Genomic DNA, 21254 nt, shown 5'->3' with positions numbered 1-21254 from the left:
CTTGGATATTTTTCACTCAAAATACTTAGGAATGCATAAACTTTAACCTAAAAGCACTTGGTAGAGATAATTCCTAAGATAGCCAATGTTTTTGTTTGCTTGTTCTGTAATCTTTTCTTAGGGTGAGAAGGGAACCGTAGGTGACCCTGGACCCAGAGGACCATATGGCTTGCCTGTAAGTTGCACAGAGTTTGTACACACTGCACTTTTCATCCCTCCCTGATTAAACTTTGTGTGCTTTATGGCTGATTTTCACCTAGCAGTAGAATTAGTTGGAAAAGGCAGAGATTGATAATAAACCCTGACAGTGCAAGGTCAGTGTTCTGTATCACACTCTTGGGTTTCTACCCATGCACATAAAGAAGCAGACCTGACATGAACCAGTAAGAGAGAGGAGATGGAGAATGCAGGTGCTCCTAGTTCAGCAGCCTTTGGCCATCAGCTGCCTGGGGACCATGTGAAAGTGCCAGGAGTTCAGGAGGAACTGTGGAAAGCTGTGAATTTCTTCATGTCAGTTTGCTGCTTCGATTTCCATACTGCAAGGTTTCTTCTCCATGATGTTTTTGTTTGGTTGGTTGCTTCAGAGACCCGTTTTGTTTTCATTTCTGTGCAATCTACTCTGAAGTTTCCTGAGAATTTCATTGTTGCTCACTCATAGGTGAAATTATTTGTTTTAAATTAATAATTTTAATTATGTTATCCATTTCTAAAATATGAGGGAGAACTTCCTTTGGCCTGACAACGATATCCCAAATAAAATCAGTTGACTTTCCCTGTTTACACTGCTAATGACTGGGTCAGGTGTGTACATATACACAAGTCTGTTCTGTACTTTGACTCAAGGAAAGTCATGTCAATGTGCTTGGCCAGGCACAGCCAGCCTTTCCAGGAGACTTTCAGTGTTTCCATACCCTCGCCAGTTTAATCATTTGATTAATTAATTTAAGCTGGAATACAGACCTGTGGTTTAATTGGATCCCTTTAATTGGATCAGGAGTCAGTAGCTGGAGACAGTTTTCAGGCTCCATGGAGTGTTAAATTAGCTTGCCACACATTTTTATGTGAGGGTCACCTTTGTGAATTAATTTTTTTAAAAAAATCCTATTCATGTTTCCTGTTCCTGAGAACCAAAAATAAAATTGAATAGGTTTTTAGCTGGTTTTGTATTTTTAGCTTGCTCCTGGAATCTGCCTGCAGATTTTACATTCAAGCAAAATTTTGCAGCCAGGTTATCAGTTCCTAGAACTGTTGAGCATGGGCAGCAGTGTCCTTGTCTGAGGGAAGCTAATGCAGTTCCTGTGGTTCTTTGGCAGGGCAAAGACGGCGAGCCTGGCCTTGACGTAAGTAATGTGTGTGACCAGGGCACCCCCAGGGGTTGGTAAGAGTCTGCCAAGAATCCCTTCTGGAGCACAACACCTTTGCTGCCCTTTAGTGTGCATGCAGGACCTGCAGAGAGTGTGCTGAGTGCTGTGTTTGCTCTTTCTCTCTGCTCAAGAGGACAAAGATTGTGCAATGTACGGCCCTTATCGACAGACACCCCCAGATAGTAGTGCTCAGCAATACTAGCACTTGGTCCTTTCCATGTCTGTAGGCTGAAAAAATGCTTGCTTAGAAAATATTCAGATGACTCATTTGTAGAACAACAAGGGGTCACTTAGCACTTAGTTAACTAAATTTATTCTAATTAAAGAGAATAATTTCATACCCTTGTAAGGGTTATGTTTCAAAACATAGACTCTTTCCTTGGCATGCTAAAAAGACTTACTGAAAGCCCTTTTCTGCAGACCTGCATTGAAATCCCTAACTTGGAGGAATCTTTTTAGGAATGAGCATGGATGATTGCTTGTTTGAGTGGTATGAGTTCTTTCTGTAGCTGCCAAAATGTCTCTACCAAACTCTGTGGCTTTCTCGTCCCACATGCTCTTGTGTCCGTGCATGTTTCCACGCATAATGTATGTACAGAGCATGTAGTGAAATCATCTTTTTAGGTTTTCCAGGAGTATTTGAGAACTTAAACTTTATGTTAATAAAAGTCAACCTGTCTTTGTCCACTTTGTTTTTATAGGGTTTCCCTGGTCCTCGAGGAGAAAAGGGTGATATAGGAGAAAAGGGAGAAAAGGTGACCACAGTGTTCATAACTGTTGCTTGATTCCTCAGCTAATCACTTCTGCTGTCTTGACGCTATAAATTGTCCCATTAAAGCTTTACCTTTGTTTTTACTGTGTGCCAAAAGGCAGGTCACAGATACATGCTAGAGCAAAATCATGAAAAAACCACAAAAATGTATGTACAGGACTAGAAATACCAACATGTCCAAAAGCACAGCTTTTTTTTTTTTTTTTAGGCTCATTTTCCCCAATCCATCCAGCACCTGTTGGTAATCCTGAAATATTTAATGCAGACATTAGTTGTGGCAGTGATTTTATACTGAGGAGCTCAGCTCTGTTCCCTGGCAGTATTTGCACACTTATGGTTGATCCTGGTGTAGCATGCCTGTACATGCTAACTGTCCCACCAAGTGTCTGAGATAAGAACTGTTTGAATTTTTATTTTTGGTAATGTTTTATTTGCAGTTAAGGACTTTGTGATACTTCTGGATTTAAATTGAATCATATATTCTACCATTTTGGTAAACCAACTAGACAGTGAAGTTAACAGAAACAGTTGACTTCATTTTCAGGGTCCAGATACAGTGACTTGGAAATCTGTTTAGTAAAAAGCAATGCAGGACTTAAATGTGTGGGTAGAGAAACTTCATGAGCAAATCTCTTCCATTTCTATCCAACACAAGGCCCAGCTGCTAAAATTGCTGAATAAGAAGTCACACCAAGCCACTTAATGTAAAAGTCCATACATGCAGCAGATGATTTTTCTGGCTCAGACCAATGTTCAAGCTGACATATGCAGGATTAGGCTGGATTAATTTCTCATTATGGTATCCTAAACAAGAAGCAGGGATAAAAAGTCACCATGAGTGTTAGAGTTCATCTCCATTTCTTAGTCTGGTTAGGCAAAACACTTCCCAAGAATGCATTGAAAAGGGTATTATGAAATTCATCCTTCCCTTTTGTCCCTTGCTATATTGCTCTTTCTTTTGAGCTCAGAGATCCCTGGTAAGGCCCTGATTTTGCAGAACAGCAGTTGTTTAAGCATGTGCTCCATGAATATTATACAGGCAGTGTTTGACCTGGCAGAGTAATCACAATGAATGGTGAGCCCTTGCTTGTTGCCAGAGTACAGGTCTGTCTGCCACCAGTGAGCAGCTTTTCTCCTTGGGAGCAGCTGTCCGTCTAAAGGTGCAACTGATAACAGCCAGCTCAGAGAGGTGATGGTCAAAATGCTCTTTGGGCTAAGTGGGAGTTACAGCAGGTGCCAGATTGAGTGAGCTTAACAGGGTGTCCTCACCCTGGGATACATTCAAAGAGTTGTGTCCAGAAGGTAAAAATAAATAATTATGCCTCTCTAATCAGTTCCAGTGAGGTTGCTTGAATACTGCAGATGGTCTTTTGAGCCTCACAGTTCAAGACAAAATTGGAGAGTAAAAAGGTTACCAAGCTGGCAGGGGTCTGGGGCAAACACAGCCAGTGGCAGAGGCTGGATGAGGGGGACTGGCTTAGTCTGACAATGAGATGGCCAAACCACTCGAAAGAGGAGATTAAAAAATGATAGAGCAAAACTCTTCTGAGTGATTGCAAATGGGGAAACACAGGACCACAAGGTGCTCCTGAGAGAATCAGAGCAAGTGTTCACAAGGAGGAGAGCACAGCACTGGGACAATGAGTCCAGAGAGGGGGCTGGACCCCTGCCCAAGGAGCACTGCAGAACCTGGTCTGGTCTGAGCTGACCTAGGGTCAGGAATCATCCCCATCACAATGGGAATCTTGGGCAACCTCCAGAGCTCCCCGTCAGCCAGACTTTGAGTCAATGTTTCCATGTACAGCTAGAGCAGACAAGACTGACAAATTCCTGCCACCAGAGCTCCAGAAGGATTCTGGGAGAAAAGATGGAAAGCTGGTAAAAAGTTCGCTTGTACAAATGTGAAAATGGAACAGATGGGTTTCAGCACTCAGGATGTAAAAATGTTTTAATGTTCCAGTGTCCAGTGTGCTGCTTTTGGATATTAGACTTGATTCCCAGGGACTGGCTAGATAAGTCAACATGGGACTTCCAGTTGCAAGGGAGTGAGGGAATTTTATGTGGGACTGGTGTGTGGCATGGCTACACTTCTTTTCAGAGTTCAGTTGTGATTTAGGCTGCCTGTGGAGACTTGTTCTCTTGGGCTGCAGGACACATCTCCCAAGAACTCTGGTCCTCCATCCCCCTAAAACTTCCTGAAAAGGCAAACCCTATTTCCTGAGGAGAATGCACGAGGATAAAGTAGTTAGCAGGTCTGATACATGTTTCAAAAAACACTGTTGTGAGGACTTTGAGAAAGAGGATTGAAAGGAAGTCTGTAGGGCAAAAATGGAGATTGAATACCTGCCTTAAAAATTCCCAGAGTATTTCAGGAAACCTAGGAGGCAAAGGAAGGCCTTTCCCAGTGAAAAGTCAGGGAAGATCCAGCTGAGACCTCTGTGGAAGACGCTTCCATTGCACAGTTTAAATGCATTTTTCCCATAAATTAGGGAATATTTATATAATGCAAGCAAACTTATTTCAGTAAAATTACTTTAGCTGCCTCAGTAGTTTATTTTCCAAATAAAAAGCTGACTCTGAAAAGATACAAAGTAAGGCAATTAATCCAAGTTCTCATTATAACAGATCTTCTGTTTTCTGGTGGTTTTCCTTATGTAAATTCCTAATTAGATAAGACCAAATTGGTGTAACAGCACCCATTTTCAACAGATAAACTGTTTTTTGTAATAACAGATAAACAATTTGACCATCTAGCTTATGATTTTAAAATATTGGTTTTAAAATATTTATTAATATTTAAATAAATATTTTTCTGCAGTATTGGCTATTGTTCTGACATCACACAAATTGAGATTAGTGTGTTTCTAGTTAAAAAACTTTAATTGCAGTGCAAAAATACGTATCATTATGAACATTCTAAAGAGAATCAGTGACAATTTTTTCATAGACATGCAGGGAATAAATTTTAACTTCTTAGGTTTGAGATGAGGCCTAGACTGCTGATCTGTATTTTAGCCCATCAGTATTTCTGCTACAGTGAAAGCAAGTCAGTGTTTGCATTATGTCTTCTTAACATGGCTGTGAAAGTATTTTAAAAAGTGTTCTAGCTGTAATTACTCTTATAAAACTATAGTCCAGGAGCACTCCTCTCAAAAAAAGGTTTCTATTTTCAGGTTGTATGAATAGAAAAGAAATTCTTTCAGAAACAAATAAGCTTTAAGCAAAGTTAGAGATTGTTTTGTGGGGAAGGGAGGGAAGTGGCCCCCAGTCCCCGATGCACAGTTGTGACTGTTGTTATGTCTTTGACAGAGGAGTATGTGTGTCTGAACAGAGGATGAAAAGGCATCATCCTTTTCCCCTACACTCTGCATTGATGGAAATCTGTGCATGTGAGGATTGTAGATTGTTCCAACCATAATGGTGTTGCAGGAGCGCCACAGTTTCTTATTTCTCTAGGCACTGAGGAAGGACAGAAAGGAATTCTTTTTTTATCCTCATCACATGTGGAATTCCCAGAACGCCTGTGATTTTCTGTAGTTCAGGATAAGGAGTAAAGATCAAAGATTAAAAAGAAGGAACTCAGTCAGTGGAAAAAGTAGTAAAGTACCCAGGAAATTCAGATTTTTTCTGCACAGGTGACTGTTGCATTGGTTTGAGTAAGATCATAGATATGCTTGCAAAACTAGAAGTTGAAAATAGTTACCTGCTGGCTTGTAAAACAAAAAGTTAAAGAAACAAAAAATCAAAAAATCCCTTAAACATAGTCAGAAACCAAACTGTACTGTTCATTTTCAGAATCCTTTCTGGAGTATGTCCATACACTCCTTGCATACACTCTTTGCAAATATATTGGTCCTACATTTAGAACAAATAGCATGAAATTTGACCCTAAGCTGTTGGGTTTCTCTGCTATGTTGTCATCTTTGTAGGTTTAAGATGGAAATGTAGCCAATTTATGGTTCTTGTCTTGTGAGGATTTTTTTCCATCACAATCTTATCATTTGGTAAGGACTGGTAATGTTTGGGTTGCTGTTTTTCCAAATATTATCCTGTGACCTTTTGGCACACAGAAAAGATAGACAAGTAACTTTGCTTCTATCATGACATGGATGCAGTATGTTTTGTTCATGGAACATTTTGTTTTATTTGAATGTGTCAAGTATCCTGTTATATTAAATGACTAATGTGCTTTCCTTCCTTTTAAAAATATTATTTATATAATTTTTTTAAGTATAAAAATTAGTTTTCTCAATTGTTAATGGATTAAGATTTTCTGTACTGGTGTGGAACAAGTTAAATGTCTATTTAATATGCTTCACCAAAATCCGTCTGTCTTTCCAAAGGGGCATTCCTTCCTTCTCCTTCCACCCTCATTCCTTACAATTCCTCTGTCTTTTTTACCCTTTTCCTCACAAATTAAATCCTCCCATAGCCACAACCTCACTTGCTGGTTCTCCAATGTTATACTAATTTTCCTATGACTATTTTTCCCACTTCTTTGTGATATGCTGATTTACTCATCCTTCCTATCCCATTTTTTACAATCCTAGTCCAATTTGTTATTTTTTTTAAGTGATCCCTTTTTGATTTTTGTGAAATTGAGAGCAACCTGAAACTCATTTACCATTGTGATCAACTGGTGTGAAATGAAATTATAAAATGAACTCTCTAAACCTCTTACACTGCTTGAAGGTGAGGTCATCTTTGCAGATAGCTTTCTTGAGGGGAGTCAACTAATTTCCATGAGAATAAAAGCATTGGAAATTTCGCATTTAAAAAGAAAACTCAGTGTGAAATCAAAGGACTGATGAATTTTGATAAAACAAATAGATGAAACATTGCCTGCAGAAGACAGAATATTTGAATGTTGAAATGCTTAAATAAATAACTACCACTTCTGATTACTTTATGATACCAAGACCATATGAAATTGTTGGAAGTGTCATAGCACCTCTCCATCAAGCAGTTTGAGTGTTTTGATTCCTGTAACAGGGTTTGAAATGGTCGTGTTGTATTTGGAGTGACAGCAGTGCACCCTCAGTGATGTCCATGGGTTTCTGTGGGCACCACAGAGAACAGGATTTGTTCCAAACTCTTTCCAGAGTGCAGAGGGTCAGTTAGTAAAGGATGCTCCTGGCCAGGTTTGCCCTTGGTGTGACACTCTGGAAGCTGATGGAATTGAGTCAGTCATCCCTGTGAAGCATCTGTGCCACAGGTCTTTTACCAAAAGACTCTGCTGATGGATTCTGCTCTCCCAAAGTTACTTCTGGCTAGTGGCAAATCCTCTGGGAAGCTGAGCATGTACCCTTCAGTGCTATCACTTATCAAAATAGGAGACCTTTTATTCTGGACTGCAGACTGGGGGGATTTGCAGATTTGCCTCTGTCTCAAGAAATCAGTGATTTCAAGCCCTGTTCTAGGTTTCAAAACATTCATAATACTGGTATGAAATACCAACACAAACTAATAGAGACTGATTGCAGTTCTTGCTTGTGTTCATATAATTTATTTTTCCACATAATGCACCATCCAAACCAGAACACAGTGGTAAGTGTCCTTTCAGCTCTCCATTGGCTTAAAAAGAAAAAACCCAAACTTTAAACCCAATCTTTCTTTATTTTTTTTTCCAAAAGAATGAAACTTGTTTTATCCAAACCGTTGTATCCACAGGGGGAAAAGGGAAAGAAAGGCAAAAAAGGGCCTAAAGGGGAGAAAGGAGAACAGGGTGCTCCTGGATTAGATGCACCTTGCCCATTGGTACGTCTCGCTTGTGTATTGGAAGATCAGTCATCCTGCTGTAAACTTATGGAATAAGAAATGAGGGGAGAGGAACAAGCACCAGCTACTGTGCAACCTGTTGCCCTTTGTTAACACAGCTTCATCTCAAGTGCAAATTCTGGAGCAGACTTTGTTTGTAAAACTCCTAATTGGGTTTAAAGCACCAGACTTAAGAACTTTGGTCTAAGTTTGTGAGGTTTTGACAGTGGGGTTTTTTGGAAGTTTTTTTCATTTTTTTTCTGCAAAATAGATTGGAAAGGAACCAAATTTGGAATGTGCCAGAATCAGTGCCCCACAGGTTTAAATCATAAGCAGTCAGCTTGTTCCTCTTGCCTCTCTATTGTTTTTTGTTCACTCCATTTAAGTCAATACTGAAGGCATTTCCTTGACAGTAACATTGCAAGTTAATCTTTACAAACAGGGATTCCGTGGAATTAAGGGGGAAAAAGGGGAGCCAGGCCAGCCTGGCCTGGATGGGCTGGATGCCCCTTGCCAATTGGTACAGTATTTCTCTTTCCTACCAACCCTGCATGCAGTTCCTTTGTTTGTGGTCAGCCATTCTCAATGTAAAGTAATGTTTTTCTGAGCTGACTTTACATTTTTCACGTAACACGTGCATGTGCATGAACAAACCAGCTGCTTCAAGTGATCATAACCACAGTGAGATTTTGTTGACACCTTAAGCCTAACTCTCAGCAATTTGCTCCCACATGACCTGGTAATTTATAAGTTTGTGCCCTTCCTACATTTTCCCTGAGAATCATTGGTTTGTTACTTTCCTCGCAAAATACCCATTCACCCTCACTCACCCTGAACCCAAGTTGTAGAAATCCAGCACAGCCTTCACCTCTAATCAAGTCTGATGACTTCTGTCTGCACTGGCTCAGTTCCACACCCTGACCTGCCCCGTAGCTATTCTGCACCCTGGTCTTCCTCCCAAAGCTGTACCATCTTAGGGGCACGTTTTCACAGTTTGGCCAAAATAAGAGTCACAAACAGAAGGAGGTATATACTAAAAATTGTTTCTAAAAATCAAGATTTCCAGTAAGTCAAGCTGGAATTGGCTTCCAGACCATCCACAAGTAGTGTTTGTGGTGTCTGGCCTGTTCATCAGAGTACAGGAAAAGCTTCCCTGAGGTTTGTAAGAATATAACAGTCTGCAGCCCAAACCCTCATTGTCTTCGTTATTTAATGTCCTCAATTTAATGGTCTTATCCCTGGAACTTACCCTCCTGGAATACACACAACACTCCCCATCCTATGCTAGCATGAATTCAAGTTCCCACCTATACTAAAATGCTACTTCTTGACCCTCTCCCTTGTACCAATCTGGCAACAATGATTTTTATTTAGTGGTAAAGTAAGTTGGAGCTCTTTTCATCTAAGAAAGAAAACCCCAAATGAATAGTACATACACATTTCTTAAGATACAAGGAGGATTTTCTTTTTAATTGTTCACAGTAAAATTCGATCTGCATGCTCCGATATTGTTTGGTGGTTAAGCACGGTTCTCTGAGATGAATGTTAAATTTAAGTAGGTTTTACTTTGACTATAGCACTTCTATTTGAAGTCAATTGCTTTTGAATTGTAAATACATAGTCCATTAAGTTTATTCCATAGTCCATGTTGTTTGCTTCCAATTAATGGTAACCATATCTCATATTTTGTTGGGGATAATCAAGCATGCTTTTATAATTTAAAAATGTTTTTCTGTCTCTGTATTATCATTTATATCTGAAGATTCACTAACAATCGTTGATGGATCAAAAATATTCTGTTTGTGGATAATTGCTAGAGTAGGCTGTTTAGCATGCAGCACTGTCTCTTGTTTAGGCAGCAAGTAATTTACACCAGACCACATGCAAGTATATTCAAAAATCTGTATTAATCATTATCTTCACATGTAGTTAACATTAAGTATTGGTATTCTAAATTCTAAGAAATCTAAAGGCCTGATTTTTTTTCTGCTTAAGCATAGTCTAGGTACATTGTATGTGCTCTTAATTTTGAGCATATAACTCCCTGCATAAACCCTGGGCAGCCATGTAAATTGGAATTAGATCCATGAAAACCAGCATGACTCTGGTCAAAAACTAACCTTGATCTTACTGGATGCATGGAGATACATGAAGGTAGAAATGATACAAGAAAAGGAGTGACTCTCACTAATGTGAGAACAAGTTAGATGGCCCTGTTGTCCAAGCACTGAAATAATCAGTGATGCTGTGCTGGCCTGCTCCCAGTGCTGATGTTTTCTTCCACTGTGGCACTCAAGGTCTGTTCAGGCCTTGGGATTTTGCTGCTTCATTCAAAAACTGGTATTGAAAGTGAAAAGAAAACATCCTACTCCCATTTGAGTCTTGCTGTCTTATCACAGGGTGACCTTTGAACAAGGGGCCCATAAAACATAAATAGTCTCCAGATAAAAGTGATATTTTTTTTCTCACTGATCTTGTACATTCAGATACAGATTATTGTGAATAAAACAGATTATATTTAAAATAACATGTAACCTGTGCTCTAGTAGCAATAAGAAACCGATAAAGAAGTTCTAATGGTCTAGAAAAAAACCAAATTTTCATGGCAGAGAAATGCATGCATGTATTTACAGTGTAAACCTTCCTGCCTTTGGTTTTTCCTTCACTTTGAGAATAACAGAGGGAATAAATTAACTGGTAGCTACTTTTTAGATAGAAAGTCAAAGCTGTTCTAACAGCTTTTCTAACAGATGTAACAGATGTTGATGAAATATCTATCCTGTCAAACTTACTTATGCCTTTTTTTTTTTTTCTTCATCCTTTTCCTCCCCTTGAAACAGGGTCCTGATGGATTACCAATGCCTGGCTGTTGGCAAAAGGTAGGATGGGCAGAGCTTTTTCTTTTCAGGACTAGCATGTCCTTAGAACACAGAAATGCCTGTCACAATCGTACTGAACAGTATCAAGATACAGTTCAGAGCCTCCTAGACAAACATACCAGCAGTGCAGGATCAGACCTCCCCATGACAGTAGTTGATGTGATATGTTGCAATTTATGTAGAATAATTCATTGAGGCAGTACTGTAGAAATAGTTGGCATTAGTTTCGTGAAAAGTCCAAGACTTTTCTGTTTTCACATGAAGACTCTCACATCCTTTGGTTTCTGCAGATGATCAGTGCTTCCTATTCATTATAAAACCTCATGGATGTGGCATTTTTGTCAAATATATCTGTCAATCTGTTATTATATTGGCTTTCTGGGAGACTGAGAAGGACAGTGCATCCTGACGTTTTCTTTGCCTTTTCTTTTTTATTCTTCAATAAATCCTCCTGGGTTTTGTGTTTTATGGCAATATTAACTGGTGACATTATTTTAGTAAAGATTTAACCTAGACAGTGCTTGATTTAAAACCACAGCATTCAGAATAATATAGTTGGAGGGACAATGGCATATAATACATCAGAAAACATGAAGCATAAGTGAAATCCTGGGTGCATTTTTCTCTGAAGAATTCTTGGTGCTGAGGAAATAACTATCAGTATTTGCAACTCTGCCTTATCTATGTATTTGTAATAGATGTCTGAAATATTTTACTAATTTGATTAATCTGTATCTCTTTTTGTCTCTGCAGTGATGAATCTAACCTTACAAGCATGAAGTTGTGTATATAGTGCTCCACTTTTTTTATTTATAGTTGAGAACTGAAAATTTGATTTTACAAGTCTGAGATATGTTTACATGTAGCTGCTTCTACTTGTTTGCAATAGTCCATACATACATCTGTTTTTCACCTACATCTGCAGTTAGATGATACAATAACTGCAGGATAAACCTGCAAAGATTGTCTCTCTAATGGGAGAGATCTCGAAACAATGATCAGTAATAGAAATTAATATTTCTGTAAATTCTTATATTTTGGCTTGTGGATGTGCATGGACAATGAGTGCCATGAATTAGTTTACAAGAAATTGTGACCAAATAAGAGCAAAATGCTATGAAATGTACTGTACCAGCTGCTGTTGGAGTTTACTGACTTGGCTTCCATGTCCATCTAAAACACGTCACTGATCCATGACACCGCATCTGCTGGTGTGAACTAAAAGCATGAGTTTGTGTGCCAGCCCTGCCTGCTGTGTGATCGTGAGTGGCTGCTGACGGTGACCTTTGATTCCAGCTTCTGAGTCATTTCCTTTTGTCATCTCAAGGGAGTCACACCATGGCTCATTGCTAAAAAGAGATAAGCCAGAGGAGCACAGAGAGAGGCCTTGAATTTTTGGGGAATAGCATTCCAGCTGCAGGTGGATGGCTTCCATTCTTGCGGGATACTTGGCCCCTTGGATCAGAGAGGGTCGCGCCTGTTGATCAGCGTCGGTTTGCCTTGCACTGCTCACAGTCGAGAAGACATTCACGATAGGCCCTGTCGAGTCCTTAGTAAAGGGGGACAGAAGTTTGAAGAAGAAACCAGACTTCTCTGTGGGTTGTTTGAAAAGGTTACAGAGGTGCTGCAGGGATCGTTTGATGGCAGACACCGTCTGAGACCAGACGCTTCTCAACCTCGCTTGAGGAGGGACAGAGTGTATGCACTCTGCATGTTGTATTTTGGGACTGCCGGAGGAGAAAGCACTCTTGGGGCGGGGATGAATCAGATCATCATCCTCCAGAGGAGGATAACAATGGAACTGACCAGAGATGTATGTATCATGGTGTGGTTTTCAGGTTATTCACTTTAAATTACTCATAACTAGCTGAACTTCTCAACGGGAATATGGAAGCAGCGGTTGGTTTTGTTTCCTTTCCTGTTTCTGTTGCCATAAAGAATGCATTTCAATCATCTATTCAACATTTGTGATGACGGCATTGAAGAAAATACTTTCAAGCCACGTATTCATCTTGTTTCAGTATTAGCAGTTTTTATTTCAGAGTCTTTGAAGCCTTTAAGTCTAGAAAAGAAAGAGTTTATTTTTATGTTTCACAGAATGATGTATTCATCTTGCTCCTTTCATGTTGTTACGGTGATTTTAGTGGACATTACTGCTCAAAAACCATTGGAGAGAAACAATTCTGTGTGATTATCACTGCACGCTTGTCACCACGCTCCACTGTTAAATGTGTTGATTTTTCTCCCTTTCTGTTTAGATGGCTTTCTAGAGAAACATTTCCTTCTCCACTTTTTTTTTATTGCTAGAAATATGTAATTTGTGCACATTTGTAGTTTTGCCACGAGGTATTTTTTACAATTTTGAGTCTTCATATGGTGCACTGAAGTTAGGTTGAGAGTATAATTTATGAGAAATGGTGCCATATTTGGCAGATGGAAATTCTTTTTATATCACTTCTGTTTCTAATGTACATAGCAGAATCATCCCAGTTTTAGGGGGTTTTTTTGAGGAGTTGTCTTTCATATGTAGACCAAAACTAAAGTTGAAGAAGACAGCTTGTCTCCATTCATATGAGGGCACCTTATGCCCTTCTTGGAACGCACATTTTTCCTGGCTCCATCCTTTCTGAATCATGTGAAGATGGGGTCACACTTTTTGTATTGCTTCACAATCCCAGATCAATGGAAATGCCACTATAATTGAATATTTCTCTTTGATGAATCTTTATTGTCATTTTGGTATATTGGAGTCAAACCCAGCTTTTCATTGAGGAAAACAAGATTTTTAAAGCAAAAAGTAAATTTAATGGCTTCCAATTAGTATTATCTTACTAATAAAAACAAAAATTTCACACTATACACTGAATACATATGTATTTTCACTGCTCAGTTCCCTCTTTCCAATAGTGAGAAATGAACAAGTGTTCACAGATGTAAGGAAATATGTTTTGCTTTTCCTAAATTTTCAGAGATGCAAGTATCAGTCTGTTAGAACAGTGGTGATCACAACAGTGGGAACCTTGAGGAGGCACAGACAGAATATAAAACATTACCAGAGAGTTACAGCAGAGATGTGACTGAGGGCCTTTCAGAGGGAGGACAGGAGCAGCACCATGTGAGCCTCTGACCTGCCACTTTCAGTCTGCTTGTTGAGGCAGCAGTGTCTCAAAGAGCCAGCAGGCTGGGTGAGGAGCAAGCCTGCCAGAAAAGAGGTGCCCATGCCAGTGTCCTGACTTGGCACATCTGGCTGGGTGGTAGATGGGGAGATGAGAAACTGAATGTTTCTTAAGTTATCAAAATACTGGCAATCGGTACATAAGATGAAATATTTTTTAAAGGTCCTTCAGAGTATTTACATGCAAAATCAAGTAGGATGTTTATTATCTGGCTAGATGATTTAGCAACTCCATATTGAGACTGTCCAAAAACACAACTTATTTGAGAAATAGCAACAAGATAAAAAAGGCTGATAAATAATTAGCACTTTCTTTTTCTTTTTCTAAAATTTGTGTACTTAGATTTTTAAACTGCCCTCCTAGCATCCATTTCTATATGCACCAATAAAGCTAGCAGAGCTTTTGTCCACAGTTTTGTCATTCAGGAAATAATTATAGATGCTACTGTTAAATGTCAGTCAAAACTCAAATCTCCTTTAACTCCTTGACATTGAGACCCTACTGAAGAAACAGTTAAGCACCTTCATTTGCTTTCTTTTCTGTCTTGTAAATTAATTTCTTTATTAAATTTCCAGCACGTAGGAATACTTTTTTTTTTTTTTCAAATAATCTTTCTTGGCTTTTTTTAGCCTTTGTGTTGTTCAGTATCATGAAATGTTCATTCCTTTTAAATAACCATGAGTGAGCAGTAGATAAACAATTTAATTTGAATGGTTAAACTACATACATAGATTTGGCATTAATACTTGCATTTCAGATTGAATTGAAATGAAACTTAAACATATCTAGAAAAGTTGCATGGTCAGTACAAGAAAAAAAATAATTTGGTTTATTATTTCATCAAGAAAAGCACCCTGTGAAGACTTGCAACGTGTTTGTTTTGTTCAAGAAGCAACTATTTCTGGTGCTAGTATAGCTTTTTCCTTTTGATGGCAAAGCTACAGTTTGAACTGCCAGTGTGTTGTATCTTTTAGTGGCATTCCTCCAGATAGATATGAATTTGTTTTGTTTAGTTTGTGACAGGAACAGTAGTTCCTCTACCAGTCTTTTCAGTTGTAGAAATGTGTAGTGGTATTAGTCTACACAGTTTCTATATCCTGACTTTTTCAGGAATAATTATTCCTTGTTTCTTTGAGAGTTTTCAGTATTTCTTTCATATGAAGTTTTGTAATTATCTGTTACTCCAGTGCATTAAAATCACATTGTGCAGAAGTCCTGCTACAGAGGCCGCAAATCTTTGAAGCACTGTATGGAATATGTCTGACATACATGGTCCTTGTCTTCATATTCATGGACTAACTATGGGAAAGCTTTCTTTCAGGATGCTTTGGAAAACTTTTATTTTTTCCTGAGGTAAAGCATGAGGTGGTAAATCACAGAACAATGATACAAAGTATTTTTGATTTATATTTTTATTTATTGCTGGTCGTGATGTCATATTCTGATAGTGTAGCAAAGCAGAATGATACTCTTCATCCAGCTGTTTGTATATTCTTTCAGTCTATGGTGTAAGTAGTGTGAATGAGTTTCAGAGCAATCAGATCCATTTATCTGCACTTGTGTAAAGTATAGAGTAGGAGAAGGAATAATTCTTGATGTTGATGGACAGTGTGGACAGTTAGCTTTGGCCCCACTGAGCATGGCACTGTGGACAGGGTGTGTGTGACCACGAGGGAGACAGAGCAACCCCAAATGAGATCAGCAGGCTTTTGGTGGGAGAGTGGTGCTTGCAGGGCTGGGGCTGTGCCAGGATACGTGGCTGGGATCCTGGATCCCCGTGGGGTGAGGAGGGAGTTGTCCCACTGGCCGCCCTAGAGCTGGGATGGCAAACCTGGCTCAGCCATGCAAGGCTCCTTCCCTGGCTGTGCCTCCCCACCCCCAGCAAGGGCAGGGGACAAGGGTGAGTCCTCTCCTCTTTGCAAAGCTCTTTGAGACACGCAGGAGGAAGGACGCAGGTGTTACACTTTGTAATGGGGGGGATATTACCACCTTCAGCAGTGGGGTTTTGCCTGAGTCAGGGCTACTTCAGTAAGAGCTGCAGAGATATTGTCAGCCTATTTATTGAAAGGGATGAAAAGGTTCAAGGCATGCAGAGGTTGACCCTTCCCTTCAAATTTCCTGATCTCTGCTCCTTGACCATCTTATATTACATTTTTAAATCTCTGTGTTTTACCTAATGAGATTCCTTAATTTTCACACTTAAGACTCACAAAAAACACATCTGCAAGTATAGTGGTCAAAAGAAAGTCTAATTTGTAATCATTGTAAAAATTCTATTTCAGTGACTGGAATTAAAACTAACACTGATTTTTTTTTTTATTTTCTGCCATTTATTTTTATGGATGTCAGTGTTGCTGTAATGTACAAATGAAGGTTTTCTTGCACCCTCTGTTATGAAAGTATTTTACGTGGTGGTTGGATTCATTAAATGCAGTTAGAAACAAGTGCCTGCCACCAACATTTCTGAAAAGGATACTCTACAGAACAAGTGGAGTTTGTATTTTAAAAGGGATTTGGAGTGTTGTTTTTGTTTCATTTTGTTTTTAAATGCATCCAATTATCAATGCTGCTTGGAAATTGAATTTTCTTTGAAAGCAGGGGGCCTTAACTTAACCTGGGACCGTTAGTGTTTTACTTGTTTCTGTTTTAAAAAGAAATTGTATGAATTTCCCAGATATCCCATGGGTACTTGCACACTGCCCTGAAGTATTATGGAGAGTTGGGTTGGTGGAAGAATGTTTTACATATTGTTAACATATATGTGGATATTCTATATTATTGTACATGTTTGGAAAAATATCACACAACTTTTAAAATGTTGCTAAGATGTATGTATCTGACTTTTTCCTTTGGAAAATATTATATATTTTTATTTGTATTTTTTACTTTTTTAAGTTCATCTATATGTGCCGTTATTTTTGTATTGCAAATGGTCTCATGAATGACGTAGAAGAGATAAAAATACAAAGAAAAGTAATTTGGCAAAGATTTCGGTATTTGGGGGGAAAAATACATGGGTCAGCATCATATTATCAATACTAGAATAATTTTGAGTGTCTTAGCACTGTAAATATGTCACAAGACCTCTTTTGATGAGGAGTGTAAAGAATTGCAAGGTTTTAATCACCCATTTTAATTTGTTATTATTTACCACTTTCTTGTGGCCACTGGTCTGGACTTAATTGAACCCGATCAAACAGCATGCTTTTGTTTTTATTATTAAAATTTCTCCTTGTTTTTCAGTTGAATATTGTTTTGTTTTCTTTCAGTTTTGTACTTCAGGTTTTGTTTCTTGCTTGTGAGAAGTTGATCTTCAGAATTATTTTTTACACTATTTATGATTTATTTTCATAATGTAAAAAGTGTGTAATTATTAAAATATTAATCCAACCATTGGTGCTGATTTTGAATAGCTATAAAGTTCTTAATGTTGATGCAAAAAACTGTCCTAGTCTGTCTGGTTTGGAAAACGTGCGTGCTGCTCTGTGCCAACCTGAAGTTTGAAGTCTAGACCAAGTTGTGTCAGACACTCACACAAAAATCAGGGCCTCTGCCACGTGTGCAGTAGGAAAACTCACCTTCCTCTTCGTGTTCTTCGTGTGCCTTTCCCCTTCAAAGCAGTGCCTCTTCATTATCTGTCCTGAGCAGGCAGCACAGGCTTGGGGCATCCAAAAATTATGTAAGGAAGAAGCTTTGCTGCAGTTCTCAGAGCCTTTCCTCACTCTGGCTATGTTGCAAGGATCTGTGCATTCACCAGAAGTTGAAACTATTGCTTTGGCAAGTTCAGAGGCCCCCTGGGATCTAAAGAAATAAAGCTGAAAATCACCAGTCTCCCTTTTCTGTAGTTCTGGAGGTGAAAAATAAACCTGAACACCTGAGAAATGAAGATGTGCGCAGGCAGTGTCACAAGTAACAATGCAAGCTAGAAAATGTGAGGGTCTCTTTTCCACACATCCAGCTTGGTTTGTAATTATTATGTTAATAATAATTATTACAAAATGGTATATTTTTTAACACCCTGGTTTAAGAAGGTATACGTTTGCAGGAGTCTCCCTGAACAAAATGTTTAAAAACCAAAAAAGCACTGAGGAGCAGCTGTAATTTCTTGAACACATTATTTAAATGTTTGAATTTTCTAACTCCCAAAATATTTCAGACAAACAGAACACTCCTCATTGTTTCCCTTTCCATCACCTCAAAAATGCAGTCACTGCAGGTGGAGGGAAATGTAGGTGAAAAAGTTTGGTCTCTCCTATTAACTCTTGCTAATCCCCACAAATGTCCATTAATCTTGTCTAGCTCTGTTTTAGACTCTTGGAAGGACTAAAAATACCTTTGCTCCCTTTCCAGGGTAGGGTACTTCCAGCTTAACATGCTGTGCTCTGCCAGGCTGAGCGTGTGGCCCCGAGGGCTGCGGGTGCTGCTGTCACCCCAGCTGGGCAGGCCTGACCCAGGTGATGTCCTTGCTTCAGCTGTGGCCACTCTTGTCCTTTTCTTGCTTTCATCTTTCTTCTGCTTTCATAGAGAAATGCAGCTCTAGATGTCCTGCCAAAGCACAAACGTGTGTTCTGAGCTGCTGCCAGAGCCAACACCCCGTGGGTTTCCCATTCCGTGCTTTGACAGCATTCCCTGTTACTTTTCACTCCTGTGCTCCCTTTAGATGCTTCAGGGCCAAACCTCAGGTGACCAATATTCTACAGCCTTCACGTCCTACTGCAGCCATGGGACATGACTTTTCCTCTGGCATTGCCCCCATTCACAGTTTTGTGATGTGGCAGAGCACATGCAGGACTGTATGTGAAATGCCTACCAGTTCTGCCCCTTTTTTTTTTTAATGGAGCTTTAATTAAATACTTAGAGGCTATCTGCCTTGTGGAGCTACTAAACCTGGGAAATCCCTACCAAAATAAAAAATAATGCAACAAAAGTGGCTTTTTATGTCCTCTTCTCACACAGCTTCACCTTGTGGTTCCATTATAACAATACATAAATGTTAAAAAAAACCAAAACCAAAACAAACTAAGGAGCTGACAAAGCATTTCATGTTCCAGCAAGTAGTAACAACTGCACCCAAATAAAGACTAAAAGAAAACAAGGGAATGCCAAAACATAAGTCATGTTGCGGCAGGGTTCTGTCTTCCCAGGGTTACTAATTTGTCTTCTCTTCCATTGGCTTCTGGAAAATTCCAGCTGGAGGGCATTCTACTTTCCCATCTCCTAGATGTAGTAAAAAAATACATTGGTTTGCTGCATATATACATATCTATATATTTGTGTACATATATATCTATATATATGTATCTATATTAATGTCTTCATGTGTCTACTTGAATGTATATAAATGTGTGTATATATATATATATATATATATATATATATGACCAGTAGAGTTCAGAAAATACTGTACACAAACCTCTTCAGAGAGGTGTCTGTCTGCTAATATAGTTGTACTCAAGCTGCTTTAGTTTATCTCCAAGATCAAAGGTGGACATGGCTCCTGTCAGGTAACCAGAGTGTGGGGGTTTTTTTTCATGTGCTTACACCAAGACAGAATGTTCAATAGCTAATAAATATCCTGGTTAGTTTTTTTATGTGCAGGTTACAGCTTGACTGAGTTTCCATAGTGCCCACACCTAAGTGGACCTGTCACGAGGTCTTTCTGACATCACCTTTGGCTGCTCCCTCCTGGAGCTAACAAGTATCTGGTAACTTTTTTGCCAGCTTTTAGGATCTCTTCTGTTTGGTGTATTAAAATTGTTGTGAGGTAATTGACTCTGATTGAGATAAAGCTGATAAAAACAAATGTTGCCAACACACCCTGTGCTTAACTGACTGGGGGCCCTGCTGGACCAGTCACTGCATGAACTTGCAGGCAAGTCCATTCCCCTTCCAGAGCAAATGCCAAGCAGCTGCCTGTCCCTGAGAAGGTGCAGACAGCTATGGTTTGTCCATCTTTAAATTTCTGCACTGAAACAGACCTTTTTCAATTTCCTCAGCAAATCCACCTGCAGTGAGTTTACTTCTCAGGATGCACCAGCAGTATGTTGTTTTCAGAGGGACTCCTTTGCAGTCACATAGGTTGCCAGAGGCACCTTACTTGGATACTTTGGGCAACTGTTAGAAATATTTACTCCTTTTCATCCTTCATACAGGCAGCCAGGCTGCTGGTTTCTGGTACCATGCCAGGACAAAGCCCATAAACACATGTGGAAGGAAGAAAATTAAAATTGTGAAGCAAATAGAGCAGGATGGAGTAAATAGCACGTTTTGGTTTGTATTTTTGGTTTTTACTGAAACAAAAGTATTTTGGAAAATAAAAAAAAAAAGAAAATAAACTATTTTAATCCTACTATATATCATTAAGAGATAGCTGGCAGTATTTACTGCATAGCATTATGAGGGCAAGTGGTGCTGCAAAAGTCTGGGTCAGGGTCTCTGCTTATCTAGGGAGAGACTCCTCACATGAGACTTGGCAGGCTTGCTCCTGCTCATGGTCTCAAAAGAGCGTGAAAGAACTATGAGCCAAGAGGGAGGGGTGTTTCCTTGATTGTTAAGACCCTTTCCATGGCTTTAAAGGAACAGAGAAACAATCTCCCCCTTTACTTCACCTACCACTTCAAGCTTTCCCAGTGAGGTTTGCTGTGGCTTCAAGCAGTTACTAAGCTAGCTGTGAGCAAACTTGCTTTTGCTGAACCTGAAACAAAAGCCCTGATGCAAGGCTGTCAGTGCATGCTTCTAAAGAACTAGCTGCACAATATTTTGCATATACCTTTAATCTGTTTGTGGCCCAGGGTTTCCACATGAGCAAGATGAGGCACATCAGCATAAACAGCTGAGATTTTCTAGTGCTGGCATCGGCAGCAGCCCTGCAGGAAGGGACAAGGCTGTGCTCGGCACCGACAGAGGGCAGGCACCAGCCCGGTGAGGGGAAACCCTCTCTCCTGAAATGCTTTGGGACTCACAGGCTTGGATGCTGCCTGGCCCCAGTCCATCTGTACACTGCTGGTACCCAGGGATTGCTGCAAAGTCAGTATGTAAGGTGTAGGACAACTTGAACTGCATCTACCCTATGCTAAATATCCTTGCCCAGTTTTCAGAGGTGCAGGCAAAAAGGAAAAGCATTGCAGAGAGCATTCCTGACAGCCTCTAGCCTTGGCTCTGTTTGGATGTTAGCAGACCTAAAAGCCTTCTCTCTTCTTGAGGACCCAACAATGAATTTCATCCTTGCCTGTACAATACTGCCCTAGCTGACAGTTTTGGCAATTCCTTCCTGTCTTTTTAAGTCTTTCTGCCTGGACAAGGCACT

General features: G+C 39.5%; 1 protein-coding gene across 1 annotated transcript in view; it reads left to right on the top strand.

The window, feature by feature from the left end:
* The window catches only part of COL25A1 (collagen type XXV alpha 1 chain), a 291662-nt gene extending 279989 nt beyond the window's left edge, over nucleotides 1-11673 (top strand). The window contains exons 33-38 of the mRNA XM_050974011.1: nucleotides 122-175; nucleotides 1314-1340; nucleotides 2066-2119; nucleotides 7807-7893; nucleotides 10734-10772; nucleotides 11526-11673. Of these exons, the coding sequence (XP_050829968.1) occupies nucleotides 122-175; nucleotides 1314-1340; nucleotides 2066-2119; nucleotides 7807-7893; nucleotides 10734-10772; nucleotides 11526-11528 (264 nt within the window). The 3' untranslated portion in view covers nucleotides 11529-11673. The remainder of the gene's footprint in view (nucleotides 1-121; nucleotides 176-1313; nucleotides 1341-2065; nucleotides 2120-7806; nucleotides 7894-10733; nucleotides 10773-11525) is intronic.
* The last annotated feature ends 9581 nt before the right edge of the window (nucleotides 11674-21254 follow it).

Source organism: Serinus canaria, chromosome 4 (genome assembly GCF_022539315.1).
Source record: "Serinus canaria isolate serCan28SL12 chromosome 4, serCan2020, whole genome shotgun sequence".
Lineage (NCBI taxonomy): Eukaryota > Metazoa > Chordata > Aves > Passeriformes > Fringillidae > Serinus > Serinus canaria.
Note: the sequence above shows the minus strand (reverse complement) of the source record. Positions and strands in the feature narration are given on the sequence as shown.